General features: G+C 39.1%; 1 protein-coding gene across 2 annotated transcripts in view; it reads left to right on the top strand.

The window, feature by feature from the left end:
• Positions 1-16,935, top strand: part of htr4 (5-hydroxytryptamine receptor 4) — a 182,647-nt gene that overhangs the window by 115,229 nt on the left and 50,483 nt on the right. For both annotated transcript variants that reach the window (XM_038700090.1, XM_038700091.1), the window contains exons 5-6: positions 7,421-7,574; positions 12,358-12,953. In XM_038700090.1, coding sequence (XP_038556018.1) covers positions 7,421-7,574; positions 12,358-12,953 — 750 coding nt within the window. The remainder of the gene's footprint in view (positions 1-7,420; positions 7,575-12,357; positions 12,954-16,935) is intronic.

Genomic DNA, 16,935 nt, shown 5'->3' with positions numbered 1-16,935 from the left:
TCAAACACAGTTACTGCATTCAATATGTAGAAAATATTTTTTGACCCAAAATCAAATCCTCTGTCAAGCTGTTGACACAGCGTTACAGAAACGCAACATGGACTAAAACATCCATGGGGAAAAAATTGTTTTTTCTTATCAGTACCACCATTTTTTACTATTATGTATTGTATTTAATGTAATGTATTGTTTTGACGATACCCTCACTATTGTCTACAAAGGAAGCAATACTGTGCATTCAGGCACAGTTGCATCAGACGTGTGCGTGTGTGTGACATACCCTTAGGCTTGAATTAGACCCTTCATTGGAATCCCTACAAGAGGCATTTTTCACGAACATTTTGACTTATCAGTATAGGAAAAGCACAGGTGTTTCTAACAATAACAACGACTCCATCATATTCAAGTGTCCCAGTAAGCCATGACCGTGTGCTAGTATGCACAAAACAAGGACTCTGAAATCAAAGCATCTTTATTGAATTCAGCCATCATTCATTTTACTATTTGCACCTCTACTTGTCCTACCCGTTCGTTAAAATGCCTGCTGAGACCTGCTGTGGCCTGTTACCTTTTCCTCACAGCCAGTCCTCACCAGACAAAAAACAGTATAGGCTGTTTATTCAAGCAGCTTATTATGACCCATATTTATGTTTATTGTTAGGCTGTGACCTCTAGTGGCAGTATGACGTAGCAAAGGAGGAGTTCAGATGACATATATTATAAAGGGCAAGAAAGTCTGTGTAAGGAAGTGGATGGGGTAGATGTTGTAGATAAATAGGTCAAACAAAACGTATTTAGAGTTTTAAGTGAAATAGCATTACTGACAACTGACTGATAACTCACATACTTATTGTAACCCAAACTACAATATTTTCCTAAACCTTGTTTTATCGCTTAAACCTAATCAAGTAGTTTGTGCCTAAACCAAATAAAACTGCGACCATTTCACAACATTAACCTGTTCTCACTCCCAAGTCGTCACATATGGAGGCATGGTGAAGACCCGTTGGCATCAGTTTATAACGCACTGGTGAGCCTCTTAGCGTCATAGTTCAACGCACAGGGGAAAGCCCTGTAGCGTCACTTTTGAACGCTAAAGGTAGGTGTACAATATTTAACAAAAAAGTCAAAGTTAGGAGGCGGTTGGGATGGACAGGGGGCCAGAAACAGACTTTCAACCAAGACCAGTGTTTGTTTCCCGTGTGAAACAAAAAGTCAACAATTAATGTTTTTTAGATATGTAGGTTCTGTAGCTTACATAAGTTGCGCAAGTTACTCAAATGAAGTAACTTAACTTACGTAAGTTAACTGATGTATGTAATATAGTTACTTTTACTCAAAACAATTTTTTTCCTCAACCTAACTAAGTAGACCTAACCAATAACTTTTAGTGCCTAAACCGAACCAAATTTCGACGTTTCACAACAACAATGTGCCTTTTTTAAAATTGCAACTTTCTTGTAATTTAATTCTCGACAGACCTTTAACCAGTTCAGAGATCACTGTGGCTGTTGAAACAAAGAAATATAAAACACTGAACACACAGAATTAAAGAAAAACAACAAGCTGAAAGCAAAAGAAAAGAGGCAGCTTGAAATGTCACTTGATGCTCAGCGCCGGAAAAGAAACATCCGTTGACTCCAGTGTATTGCTGCTATAAGAACTTGGCTGACAGACAACACAAGCTTGTGTATGTGACTGGGGAAAAAAAGAAAATAGAGTAATACCAAAGCAAATGAAGGGGAAATGGAGAAAGTGAGAGAACATCGAAAATAGTGAACAGCTGCAGAATAAAGCTTCCCATTCATCCACTGTAAGCTGAAGATACTGAAAAGGGCTGAATGGAAATGAATTAAGACTAAAAATACCAAAACTGCCACAAGGAGGATGCTCCAACATAAAGACATTCAGTGAAGAGGCTAACATAGACAGAGACATTTAAACTAAGACAGAAACACAAGAAAACTCAGAGAGCTAGATTAAGTGACAGTGACAGTGGGAGAGAGGAAAATAGTACAAAATAATAATCAATAATGTCAATTGTTTTTAAAGACAAATGTAAATTTGAAATCAAAAACACTGCCGTTACTGAATTAAACAGCAAAGCTGGATTGCCAAACAGGAAAAAGTATTTGCTAAAATATTCTCAAATTCATGGCATGTCAATTGGTTGTGGTAATCTGATTTAATTTACAAATAAAAGTACGATATTAAATAGTGTGAATGTATTACTAGCTTATCTTGCGTCCATGTTTTGTTTAAGGGCCCTGTGTCAAAATCTAGTTTTAAAAACAGCTGAGAAACAAAAAAATCTCACCACGTCCACAGTAACTGTTCTGGAGCTTTCAGTCATTATTATAGGATCTTCATCAGCAGATTGAGTTTATCTTGTTGTCATGACTTTGTCAATTTCTAAGAGGCAGAAACATAGCAGGAAGCTACTGTATAGAGAACAAAAAAGAAATGCAGTGATGGTGTGATTATAAACAGACAACAGGCTGAATACAGTGAAGCAGAGTCCAAGAATAAAGATTTCCAAAGGACAAACTGAGCCTTTTTTTGATAGCAAATGCCTTTTTAGAAAACCTTCTGACAACCTCTTACATAATGGCAGGTATTTTAGTTAATGGCTTTTTGCTTTAATACTATGCCTGCATTCATTCTGCATTTGTGTGCGTCTTCTCTGTATGTCACAGAGCCACCTCTCATATCTCATTTGCGACCAAAAATGTCTAAACCTGCCAATATGGATTAAATTCACAGTAGGGCAGTACTATTTGGTCAATGTAAATAACCTGAAATGTGTCACTAAAAATCACATTTTGACCTATGTTTCTTAAGACCCAGAGTGGTGCTGGTCTGCTGTCCTGGAGTGTTATTAATTGCATTTGGTTGCATCCACCTGGCATCCCAGATGGATCAAATCAGTCTAATCAGTTGTACTAAAAGAACAATAAACAAGATGATGTTGTAGGTGCAAGCTACTCTGTAATGTTTAATAATCCCCTGTCACACAAAAGGGCAACATTTCCATCGATCGTCAACCGCTTATCCTGCGTACAGGGTCGTGGGGGGGCTGGGACCAATCCCAGCTGACATCAGGCGAAAGGCGGGGACATGGACAGGTCCATCGCAGGGCAAGGGCAACATTTCCCCCTCTATAAATACAAAAATCTGCAAAATTTGAAAAAGCTAAAATACTGTAGGTACATTAAATTAAAATGTTTTATTTTGATTGCTGTGTTGATGGGCATTGGTGTTCCACAAAGAATGTGCAATAGAAAATGGAAGAAATGATAACAAATTTATTTAATTCTTTTTTTTTTTTTTTACGGAATATGCAGTGTGTTTAGTAAGTAAATGTATTCTATACTTACATACTCTTACTGCAAAAAAGATTATTATATACAACAGTACATACTGCCTTTTAATTGTATTTATTTTTCACCTAACTAATTTGTTTTTGTGATTTATGAGAAGCAAGTTGACTTTTTGCACAAAGCTGCATTTGTTTTTTTAAATATATTTTCAAAGTCATGGTGCGTGTCTAAACTTATATGGGGACTGTGGAGGATTTGAACGGATCCCTCTGGTTGCAAACTTTCCTCATGTTTGAGGTGAAGACATAATCAAATGTCCCTCAGCAGCATGTGAACGTGGAATGCAGCAATATACTTTGGGTTTGGATTTTCTCAGAAACCAGCTTCCGTATAAATAATGTCTGAATAAAAATGTCTGAAATAAACAGAGAGAAATGTTTTGTAGATCAAAAGGAAACAGGGACCATTTAAAGTGCTCATGGTCTGGACATGCTGCCATTCAGCCATGCCATGTCTGCTTCTAATCTTCTCCAGGTTAATGTGGGTGAGAGTGTGTGAGTGCCTCTGTGCATCTCTGCATACTATTGGTTCTTTGTATGTATTTAAGCATATGGGGTGAGTGCATTTATACTGTGCTTTTGTGTATGACAATGCAATGCATTCATACTTGTGTTAGACACAGGGGTTGGGGGTTGTCATTCAGCCCTCCACATCCATTTGCAACCTTTCAACATGACTATTTTGGCAATTCAAATAGAAAAGGGTTTCTTGACCTTCTTTAATGCCACAGCACTTGCAGACCACACACAGTATACACAGCCACTCTAAATTACTGATGGCTGTGAAATGCCATGCGCCGCAAGTAGGTAATGAGGTAGGACCATAGCAAGGAAGGCAGCAAAATATCAACAGTGACTGACGATGGGATAAACTGGATTAGCTTTAATACTGCTGCAGAGCACAGTCAACCTTCTGAGGATAAGCAAAGGTTATAAAAATGTGTAAATTCAGCTGCTGCTGAGAAGATGAGTTTGGGAGTTAGACATTCAATCACAGTTGATTATTATATAATCAAATTATCTTACTGTCATTCTTATGATTAATGAAGTATAAATGAGTATTTTAAAAGCTGCATTAAATTTCTTTTTCAGCACTTTGGGACAGAGAAATAAAAAACAAGCGCACAGACAAACAGCTCTGACATATTATCACCTTAAAAAGCCGTTTTCACTAATATATTAGCAAACAGATGCCAGATATTGACTCATCCAGCAGACACAGAGTAATATTAGCATTCATTTGGAGTTGTGCTGAGCAGGTATACAGTGGGTTTAGCTGCTGCTTGAAATCGGGTTGATAAGAGTGTTGAGACTGAACCGTACTGTAAATGTGTCCTAAAACCAAAACAGAGAGTTAAAAGCTTTATAAAGCTGCAATTAAGGAGGATAATTCCCTGTATGTTTGTCATTTGGGGTGACCTGTTTACAATGTAAAGCCCTTACACCCCTATAGTCCACTTACACAGGTGTTTTCACTAATGTTGCCTGATTATATCCTTTCTCCAGACAGTGTGGGAGTGGGACATCTGGACTTGATTGACAGCTCGCTCAATCTCCTGTTAGTTTTAAAGGATTTTTTTTAAAGCAAGACAATTAAGCTTGGTCACATCATGTAATTCCAATCAAATTACCACCCAACGTCAACCTGACAGGTCTAATCAGCCAAATATAAATTAAAAAACCTAATAAATTAAAACACCTGTGTGGAGACTAAGTCTACATTCAGACCTAATCCAAGTGTACACCGGTATTTTTTATAACTGGAGTTTTTCCTAGCGTTCAAAAGTGACGCTACAGGGCTTTCCCCTACGTGAAAATTCAAAAACACGCTATCAAGCGCTGTCAAGAGCACACCAAACCACCAGGCGGCGATATGACCCTAACTGTAAAGCCACATTGGCCAATCAGAGCGTAATAAAACTGTAAACAATCTGATGTCAAACACAGCAGATAACGGCACGCACACTGGCGGCGCAAGGCAAAAACTCTTTTACTGTCTGTACAACAACGCTGCAACCGGCATTTCTTCACCATGACACGGGTACACACATGTGCTACGAAGCCACACTGATACACACAAATACATACACACACACGTGCAGATACGCGTAGACACATCACGTTGGAGGGTTAATGGAGGACTGAGTGGCTCGGTTGGTCAACTTCATCTGTTTCCTATCATACTGGAACAGATCTGAATGTTCAGTGTGTACACAAACACACAAACACACAAACACACAAACACACACACACTCATTGACCAGGCCAGGTAAAATTGCAGCTGTAGAGGATTTGTTGCAGTAAGCAATTCAGCATCTGTTTTTGAGCATTTCTATGACGGGATTAATGTGTCTTTCTTAATTTCTCTCTATCTCTTTCTTTTCTGACACCCATTCTGTTTATTGTCCTCCTCTCCTCTTCCTTTTCCTGCCCCCTTCTCTGCTTCTTTCTTCTTGTTCCTCTTCATCTTTTCCCATCTCCTTTTTTTCCTATTGTCTTTTTCATTTCTTCTGTTCCTTTTTACCATTTTCTCTCTTTCCCTCTTTTTTTTATTCTTCCTCTCTTTTCACTCTCCCTCTCACAGTCCTTCTCCCTCTCCTCGCGCTCATTCATAGTATTTCTCTATCGTCTGTGCTATTCCATTCATGCAGTTTAGCGCCAGCGTCGCCTTAATGATATCACTGCATGGTGAGAATTACTGCTGGAGGGTTTGATATAATTTTCTTGCAGAAACACGCACTTGCTGGTGATAACGTCAGAGCAAATGTGTGTAAGTTACAAATAGGTGAGACAGATAAAGAGAATATGAATAATCCTATTTTAGAGGAGGATTGTAAACAAGTCCAAATCCAGTTTTTTTTTAACTTATTTGAAAAGTCCAAGCTGCCTGGCTTTTTGGCATGAAAGAAAAGCGTGATTAAAGTGGACAATGGAAGAGACAGATCTGAATCTATCTAAAGGAATACACAAAAATATATTTTAAATATGAACAACTCGAAAAAAAATGTAGCCCTAAAATGTTTGTAGGTTGTCCATTCGTATGTGTAGTCAACTACACTTTCTATTCTTCAACTTGAACAACTGTCTCTATGACCTCATAATACAGAAGATGTCCGCAGAGGGGCAACTCTAATATATCATATGCATAACTGTGGTAAATAAGAGGTACATTTGGTGACTGTAAAAGGAAGGTTTACCATATAATTCATCACATGACAGATTGTTTCTGTGTCCAGCTTCTCTGTCAGCCTCTTGTGGGACTAATAACTGTCACGCAGCACAAGTGATGAGATGCTGCAGTTGATAAACTGAACGTCCCGTCTCCTGTGATGCAGGAGCCAATTAACAATTTACTGACTATAGGTCCCAACAAGAGGGACTGTTGTCAGATGGACTGTGATAATGTCATGAGAGTTATTCTCTTCTTGTCACCCTGTGCTTTATTTTCAGATATCAGATAAGGCATAGTAATGGGGACATTTAAAAAAAAAAAGGGTAGCTGTAGTGAAAGGTGTAGGTTTAAGGGCTGTGAATGGAGAAAGGAGAAAAAGGGTAGAATAAAAAAAAGAGGGAGAGACGATGGCACAGAGAGAGAGAGATGAAGGAATTAAATCTTTAAATGCAAAAATAGGCAGAGTAAGATGTGAGAGAGGGATTGAGAGAAAGACAGAGAAGAGAAAGAGACATGAGAAGAAGGCGAGGGAGAAAATGCTCTACTGCTTAATTATTGGTGGTTAGCATATTTTTGCAAATGCATTGGCACCTGACACCCTCTTGTCTTGCCAAAAGAGCTAATTTAAAATGGAAAAGAGAGAGAAACAGTGAGATTGAGGGAGAGAAGAAAACACCAGAAATAAACATGGTTTCAAACTACATCATTTATGTACAAAGTTTCTTTTGTCTGAAGCTTTTAGTTTTGAGTCATTTATATTTGACAAAGTGATGTGGCTGCTTGATTTGATTAAGTTATACAGTTTATGTTATCTGCCGTCTGTCCTCTGTGTATGGGAAAGTTATCCCATTTCTATCGTTTGTCTGCAGGTACTACGCTATCTGCTGCCAGCCTCTGGTCTATCGGAACAAAATGACGCCCATGCGAGTGGCTCTAATGATCGGTGGCTGCTGGGTTATTCCCACCTTCATCTCATTTCTGCCCATCATGCAGGGCTGGAATAGCATCGGCATTGACCACCTGGTGAGTGCTGTAGGGTGTTTGTGTGTGTGTGTGTGTGTGTGTGTGTGCGAGTGGGGATATTCTCTGGTGATCCTGGGTTGATTGGAGGTAGAGAACATATAGTAAATATTTTATTCTCCACAACATATGCAAGTTCATGATAGTAGCCTACTACACTGCTATTAAGTGAAAATGGAGGGGAGAAAAAGAGAGTGATGAAAATGAGTAAACAAGTACAACAAAATATGTTTTACATAAACATAGAAAAACTATTAGTGTCCACATGTGCTGCAAAACAAATTATAGTCCTGAGAAGCATTGTTTACAAGAAGGAGGAAATAATTCCTGTGTTGCTATGGAAACAACATAAACATGTCAGACACAGAGACAGAAAGACAAGACAACTGACACCCAAGATATGGAGTCAAGCTGTTTCTTTATTTCAATCTGAAAATGAAAAGCATTTAATGGATGAGTCAGTGTTATGAGTGTCTTGTTTGTGCAGTGAGGTTCAATGTCAAATAATATATAAGCTAGAACAGGGATTTTTCAAAGTCTGAGACTGTGGGCCTGTGATTCAGATTCCTTTATTGTCACTGCACAGAGTAGAACGAAATTGAGTGCAATCATTGCGGTACATTCCCACATAATAAAACAAATATGACAACAGAATTAAAGTAAAGTAAAAGACATAAATGTAATTTAATTTTAAAACTCAGCACAATAGGCCTACAGACAAAGTTTGGAAATTGTAATTTCACATAAGGTTCTGTCTCTGAAGCTTTCAGTCACGTCACAGTTGTTTAATTGCAACTCAATCCAGTGAGGAAGGTGAAAAAAAAACCTAATAACTCTAAATAAAGTGGGTTTTTTTTCTTGTTAAATACTGGATAAACCAAGTATGAAAAATCAGTCTTCAGTTTCATCGTCTCATAACTTCTGTCCACAGTAAAGCCAGAACCTGTGGTAAGGGGTTGCAAGATGTTGATTTGTTTGAAGGGGTCACAAGCAATAAAAGTTAGAGCAACTGCTTCCCCCATAACTGAGGTAGAATGTAGAGAAAGAGGTCCAGAAGTCCAAAAGTCTTTATTATTGGACTTGAGAGTTCTTTAAAGACCATGCAGAAATATATGTGACCTTTAACGTGTAATATCTAGCTGTGCACTGTGGTTCTTGTCTGGATTTTTCCATTCAAATTAAGAAATTTATGAACAATCATTCTTTTTCCTTTTAGGAAATACTTCAAAGGTCAGACATATTTAATCATTTGAAAGTGCTGAGAAACTAATCCATGCTTTTGTTTCTTCGTGACTAGATTACTGTAATTCATTATACTCTTGCTTCAGCCAAGGAGCTGATGCAGATGGTTCAAAAATGCTGCAGCCTGTTTTATAACAAAGTGCAGGATAGCACATTATTCCAGGGTTGGCCCTTCTCCATTGCCTGCCAGTAGAGTATAGCATTCAATCCAAAATTTTAGTTAGTACCTATTATGCACTACATGGTAGAGGCCCCTGAGTACATTTCTGAATTGTTGTGGTTTTATTTTGAAGAACTATGTAACTTTTGTTTTGAAAAGTGCAATATGAACTAATCTTTATTTACTGTCTTAGAAGATGGAACAAATGCTCAATACATGATATGACATTTCCAAAAGTCATGAATATATGCAGTATGTGATAAGTGGGAAACTGTGTTATTTGGGTGTATCAAACATTGACTGAGTGTGAAGGAAATTCTTGTGCAAATTTGAGAGTGAAAGGTTTGAGCAAGTCAGTTACTAAAGACAAGATGACTTTTAATGAAAAGAACAAAGCAACGTAGATCAGAAAGCAGAGGAGAGAGACATGCATGCAGACAAAGACAGATGCCAGCATGAGTGTCTGAGGACAGAGAGAGAGAGAGAGACTCCCCTGCCACTATTAACCTCTCTCACCCCTGTCTGCCTTTATCTGAACGCCAGCAAAAGTTACTTCTGAGTTGACTGTTAACAGGAGGACTGGCTGGCTCTTGTTTGGCAGCACTGGAAGTGACACACACATCACACACAAATCTTTGCCTTCGTGTCTTTCTAACAAACACACACATACACAGTTAGTGCGGTAGCATCGTCTCTCTCTGGGTCCAATTAGAGCTGTTGAATATTCTGAGTAGCTAGTCAGTTCTGGCAAAACAACCACAACTCAAGTGCCAATAGAGACACACACTGTCACTATTTTCACTGGTTCCTACCATTTTTATGGCCTTGTCGAATACCGTATTTAGAATTGACCACTATTTTTACCATTAGACAATATAAATGTGTCAAAATGATTGTCAGTGGTGGAAAATAAATCACTCACATACTGTGTTTACAGTTTTTTAAGGTAATTGAGGTTGAGGTTTACTTGATTTTCTGCTACTTTATAGTTCTATTCCACTACAAATCCAAGGGCAAATTATTCTTTTAACTCCACTACATATATTTAATAACTAATTACTAACTAAAAGTAGCCCAATCTTTACAAGCTGTAATATTTCAGGGATTTGCTCATCGATGCATCAATAGTTATAATCCAGTAATATAACCTAAAGTATATTTTGATGCAAATACTTTTGAATGACAGAGTATTTCTACATTGTGGTATTAGATTAGATCAGGCACTGTTGCAAATCACAGATCAGGACTGCTTTATGGAAATATTAGATTCACAGGATTTTGCATCATGAGTGTGATGAAGAACCTTGGTTTGTCAGGGATTTTATTACCTGGATGGTCAAAAACAGACACCCACTTATATATCTCTTAATCAAATTTATAAATCACAATATAAAATGCCATACTGTTAAAAAAAACTTCTAATCAGATCATCGATAATCACCCACCCCTACATGTGTTGATCAAATACCTTAACTGAGTTAGTTAGCTCATACTGTAGCTATGGGTACAGTTCTGATATTATCTCACTGTGGGTGTTTACTGCAAATATTCATAAATCTGCCAATTTGAGAGCTTATTTCTTATTTCATTAATTTATTTGGCAGAAGTTAAATAAAAATAATTTTAATGCTATTTCAGTATTTTCATATCAAACCCATTTGTATGTTTCTTTTTATTCAACAGATTGATATGCAGAGAATGCCCTTACCTTGGCCTCCTTTTTCAAAATTAAATATACAGTTTACTGTTTCTGACATACACTCATGCAGCTGGGCAGGAAACCTTAACATTGAGCATGTTACACTTCAATTTGTCAGCCCATTCATAAAAACAACTTCAGTTTTACACACGAGTGTATTATTCAGTATTATCCATCTCGTAGCCCTGAGCCATAGTTTCCCACAGAGATGAGATGATAGCAGCGGAAATACTGGGATGGGACTTCACTGTGATTAATGGTGACGTGCAGAGCCTCCCTCTCCCTCAGGAGCTGTGTTCCCCTTTTACTGTGGAGACTAAACTGAGCAGAGCGTGGGATTTTAAGTGAGTTGTGAGGCGTTACATTGGATAGGAAGGCAGAGCTGTCCAGCAGCTTAACACGTGTGATTACTTGGGGACTTATTCCTACAAACTCTGTATTGTCCTCAAAATTAAACCACCCTTTAATTAAATTGATGTGTGTTCATATGATTGAGTTGAGTCATTTGTGCATGACTCTAATGCTAATCTGTTTCAGCGCAATTGCATTTTAATTTAAATTTTATCAAAGCATAAAATAACGCATTTTATTAATCTACATCTGTCAGCTAAGAACAAGATAATGACAATGTAGAAGGACGTTTTTGAATCCATTACAGTAGCTGGTTCCTCTGTGTACTATGTTTTCACTTATAATAAGTTAAAGTCATATTTGATTAAAGCATCCAGTGTGGCTTAGCAATAGCAGAATCGGTCAGTAGGCCAGTCCATCAGTCTGACTCCTCATTCAAAATCTCCTCTGTAAAATTGAGAAAAATATCACCTCTATGAGCATTTTCCAATATTTCAGCCCTGGTTCTGGTATGGTTATGCTTTAGGCAATCAAAACTACTTGGTAAAGTCTGGGGAACGAATGTCGCCATGGTAAACAGAAATCAATATCGACTGTGGAAGAGGGTTGTAAATCTTTGCTGTTTTCTAAGGTTTTCCTCTGACTGATTTATAAATGTAAACATACTTTATTGTCACATACATGTAGCGAAATTCATCCTCTGCATTTAAAGGGAGCAGTGGGCAGCCACTGTACAGCACCCAGGGACCAACTCCAGATTGAAATGCCATCCCAGGTCAAACAGCACTGACTGATCTAACATGTTTCAGATGGTGGGGGAAACCGGAGCAAACCCACGCAGACAACAAGCAAATTTCCCACAGAAATGCCGGGGCAACCTGGGTTTGAACCCACAACCTTCTTGCTGTGAGACAACAGCGCTAACCATTGCACCACTGAGTACAAGGTTTCCTAAACCATAAGGAGGTTAAAATCTTTTGATTTAGGTAACAACAAGACCATTCCTCTGGCCTTACCCTCAAACCAGCCTATAGGTTCTTAGTGCTACGAGTCTAGTAGCATGGATATGTGAAGGCAATGTCCTCTAAATTTTCCATCCTTTGAATAGTTTTGTATTCTGATTTGTAATGAACATTACAACCTGACAGTCAATGTGTGGTTATAACAGTTTTTTATGGTTGGGATAATCACAGCTCTAAATGCCAGGCTACTAACAAAAGTTTTATTGCAATTATATTTACATGAGTACAAGAAACAAAACAGCAGAAATGTGTCTGAATCTAGACTTGAGGTGCTTGTCTAACTGTCCTCACTGATGGGACTTCTTTTACCAGATTGAGCAGAGGCGCCACAACGAGGGCAGCAACTCCACGTCCTGTGTCTTCATGGTCAACAAGCCATACGCCCTCACCTGCTCTGTGGTGGCCTTCTACATCCCTCTGGTCCTCATGGTGCTGGCCTACCAGAGGATTTATGTCACGGCCCGTGCACATGCCCTGCAGATCAGCATGCTGCAGCGAGCAGGAGGAGCTGGTACCAACGCGCCTGGTACTTCAGGGGTCGGTGCTGGCACAGACTCTGCTGACCATCAACGCAACCACCGTATGCGAACAGAAACTAAGGCAGCAAAGACTCTTTGCATCATTATGGGGTGTTTCTGCCTCTGCTGGGCGCCGTTCTTCATCACCAATGTGGTGGATCCCTTTATTGACTACACAGTGCCAGACAAGCTGTGGGCGGCCTGCCTGTGGCTGGGCTACATCAACTCCATGCTGAACCCCATCCTCTACGCCTTCCTCAACAAGTCATTCCGCCGTGCCTTCCTCATCATCCTGTGCTGTGGGAGGAAGAGGTACCGCAGGCCGTCCATCCTGGGATCCGGCACTCCCTGTACAGCCACGCAGATCAATGGCTCCACACACGTACTGAAGTAAGTTCTCTAAATCATTTTTGGGTTTGGTTTCATGCTATCAGGCATGAAACTGTACTCCTTTAAGAATTACAGAAAAACTATAATAAAGAAAGCAAATATACCTTTTATTAAATATAATATACCTGCGTGATAATCTATAGCGACCTGACCAGGGTGTACCCTGCCTTTTACCCGATGTCAGCTGGGATTGGCTCCAGCCACCCCACGACCCTGTACACAGGATAAGTGTTGATGATGGATGGATGGGTGGATGGATGTGCAATATTTATGTAGTGAAATAATAGTGCAATTCTTGTAATTTTAAAAACATTCTGAGAAAACAGTCATAGTAAAAATAAGACTTGTTGTCCACTCAAAAATGTCAATATTTAAATGCAATTTTACATTAATAAGGAGGACAGTGCCAGGTGAATCCGAGCACTGGCCATCACACATCACTGTTTTAACACTTACATACTGTAAATAACCACAGGCAACTGCTCTTTAAAGGTACAGTAGAGTTCATGTATATTTAGCACCGATCAGTAATCAATAACTTCAGCCAATAAACCAGTATTATCTAGTCTAAGCACAATCATAGCATACAACTATCAGCAAGCATGCAACGCAGGTATGTGTGTGTGTGTGGGACAATAAAGGGGGAAAGCGAGGAAGATGGCACATGCGACCACATGGGCAAGTTAAAGAAGATCCTACGTACCACAGCAACATACAATAATTGTCCTTTATTTCCCAGCAAACTTGTATTCAGCAGCCATGTTACTGGATTTATAAGATCTAATCTGATAAGGTCTGATAAGGTACATGAAGATTTATGGGTCATGTTACTGCAGGTTATAGAGTGAAATTCAGTATGTAACTCCCTTCTGCTATGTAACAGACAATATACAGTAATATAAAAAAATATTTTAAATAAACTAATGAAATAAACTATACTTAGTGGAGCAGTGCTGAGTTTGAATTTTAGTTTAAAAGTCTGACTGCTTGGGGGGAAAAGCTGCTCTGCAGTCTGGTGGGGTGGCAGCAGTTCATATATGTCTTCTCAAAGGCAGCAGCGTGAACAGGCTGTGGCTGGGGTGGGCGCTGTCCTTTAGTATCCTTTGGGCTCTCTGTAGGCACCTCACCTCACCGATATCACTGATGCTTGGGAGATGGGTATCAATGATCTTCTGAACAGTTTTAATCACCTGCTGCAGAGCCCTCCTGTCCTGTGTTGTTCACATCCCATGCCAGTTCTTCAGGATGCTTTCTATTGCTCCCCTGTAAAAAGAACTTAGCTTGGGAATGTGGCCTGATAAGGTGCAGATATTGGTTCCACATGCAGTGGCAAGTAGAGGTAGGAAGTAAAAAAAAAGCAGCTTTTATCCTAATCTCAGGCTCAGTACTATCTTACCTCTAGAACATGTTGTCTTTAAGAGGTCCTCTGGAGGACACTCAGTCTAAATCTATTGTAAAGAGAATCATGCCCTAGTACATAAACCAGAGGCCCTCAGTGAGTAACGTTAATTACATGACTGTGTTTGGAGATGGTACTCATGGAATTCCCATTACAATACGAGATCCTAATTGTTGCTGCAAGACAAGAACCTTGCAGCAAACCTGTATTTGGCAGTCGTGTTACAGGACCAGCCCTGACAATAGTTGCGTTTGAGATGACGGGCGGCTGACTTTCGCCGACTTGATAGTCTAACGTGAGCTGCAGGTGACTGCAGAGGTGGTGAATAAAAAAAACGGCGGTGTTTTTTTGCATTATGGGGTAGATGTCTTGAAATGCAAGAGCACTGGTTTAGTTTCAATGGTGGAGGGGACAGAAATAAAGAGGAGGGTCTGGCGGTCCTTCCCCAGAAAATTTTAAGCATTGCAGACTTAATTTCCTGCATTGTGGTGAAAATTTCCGCTCCAATTTCTGCCTCAATTTACAGTGGAAAAATCTTAATATATGTAAAGGGAAACACAAAATTCAGGCAGCAGGTAAAAATTCTAAATATACAAAAAATGAATAGAATATAATGCAGTAAGGTTTTCAGGCATTCTGTGGCTATTGCTTTTAAATAGCCTCCTGTAGATCAACTTTTCTAATTTTATAAAATCTGCAGAGTCAGCACACATGTAGGCATGATTCAGTCTTCCCTCCCCTTTTGTGTCTTTTCCATGGGGATGTGCATGTTACACCTTTCCACCTCACATAAGTTAATTTTAATTTAAGTTATATATTCCTGTACTTTAGTAGCAGCTGTGTTTGAGCAGGTTTTCTGCACACATAATATTTTTCAATTCTACCTGCCCTATACTCTGCTGTGCATTACTTATTGCTCCACTGGAATTATCCGCTTTAGACAGTTTGAAAGTGCATAGACTGCACTGTGACGTAAACACTCACCACAAATCCACACACATGTTAACTTCAGCAGCTCCAGTAAATTGCAGCTCACATTCCCAAACAGAGCAAGGCAGCGCCTCAGGTTTTAGATTTTTATATTGCAAAACTCTACACAACGACATGACTCGTTACAACTGTCTGGACTTAGAGCGTGACGTGCACTTAATTACTATCACGGCATACGCCAGGGTCGCAGCAGCTGGGCAGGGTTGATTTGCGCCGAGTCAAAAACCTTCTCTTGTGGCGCCCCATGACATTTTGCGCCCTATGTCGCCTTTGCCACACGCCGGCCCGGCTGCTTAGACATTTCCTAAATAATTTTCAGCAGGGACAAATAAAGTAGCAACAGTTGTTTTAAGATGTGTTAGAGATGACTTCATCTCTGTGAATACCCTTCCTCACTTTCAAATGCATGGTCTGTACTCTCTTGACGTGTTTCTAAAAATAGAACACATGTTTCGCAGCGATAAGAGAATGATGTTTAACATGTACTGTATAATGGCCTAAATTGCATATTTAATCTTTTTCGCTATCCTCTGTCTCCATGTCTGGATGGGATGATCTTATCGGTATTCAGTAGTGATGAATGTAGCTCAGCAGCTTACTTTTCATAAAATCCTTGTTTATGCTGGGAAGGTTAAACTATATCATAGGGATATTACAGTGCCCTGTGACCCCACTAGGAGTTTCATGTGCCTCCATCTCTCTTTCCTTATCCTCTGTGCACTATGGTGGCCTGTAAATGACACAAACTATTTTGTCACATTCACAAATTAGAGACAAGTAAGCCAGTTAATTAGACTGCAGATTCAACTGAAACACTAGGTGAACAGATGCCATCCTGTATTAAATACTAAATCTGATTTAGCATTTGCCTGTTGCATCAGAGGGCATGAACCAATTTGATAATGGGCAAGCATGTGGTATTTTTGACCCTGAGCAAGAGATGCATGGGAACATTCTTCCCTGACTTTTGTAGAGGTCCCATTTACCCTTTTATTTTCTTCGTTCTCATGCTCAGGTTAGACCCAAGCAGTGCCTCCACCACAGGTCTTTTTATAGAGTAGTTACCATTAAATTAACAAGTTTGTGGTAATCTGGATAAAACGTGCAAAAACATTGGTCAGCAGAGACCAGTTCTGTACAAATACTGTCTTTTGCTGCTGTGTGGTTTCCCTTGAGCAATTCTATAGATATAGACTTTTAAAGTGGCATTAGGATTTCTTAGACTTGCCCCTTAAAGTAGCACCTCATCACCTGTACTGTTAGTATATATCTGTGACAGTTTAATTCAGTTATATCGCACCTAGTCTTAATATTTCCAGCAGTTCTGCTCTTAGTGAGATCTTCTGACTGTGAGTAAGACAAGACAATCTACAATAATTATGTCATACATTGTCCGACTTTCATCTTAATCTTAAGAAAGATCATTTCATCATTGTTCATGAACTTCATTTGAACTTCTTATGTTTAAAACAAATTCTCTACACTATAATTTCTGTGTGTCCTCTATAACATACACATTGATAATGGCTGGCAGCCTTTTCAGTAACCTTATCACACTGCAGTAGCACCTTTTTTGCAAAGGTCCTTTTTCTT

This window comes from Micropterus salmoides, unplaced genomic scaffold (assembly GCF_014851395.1).
Source record: "Micropterus salmoides isolate LMB-PRFRI ecotype aquatic unplaced genomic scaffold, ASM1485139v1 Ms_hic_scaffold_5, whole genome shotgun sequence".
In the NCBI taxonomy this organism is placed as follows: Eukaryota; Metazoa; Chordata; class Actinopteri; order Centrarchiformes; family Centrarchidae; genus Micropterus; species Micropterus salmoides.
Note: the sequence above shows the minus strand (reverse complement) of the source record. Positions and strands in the feature narration are given on the sequence as shown.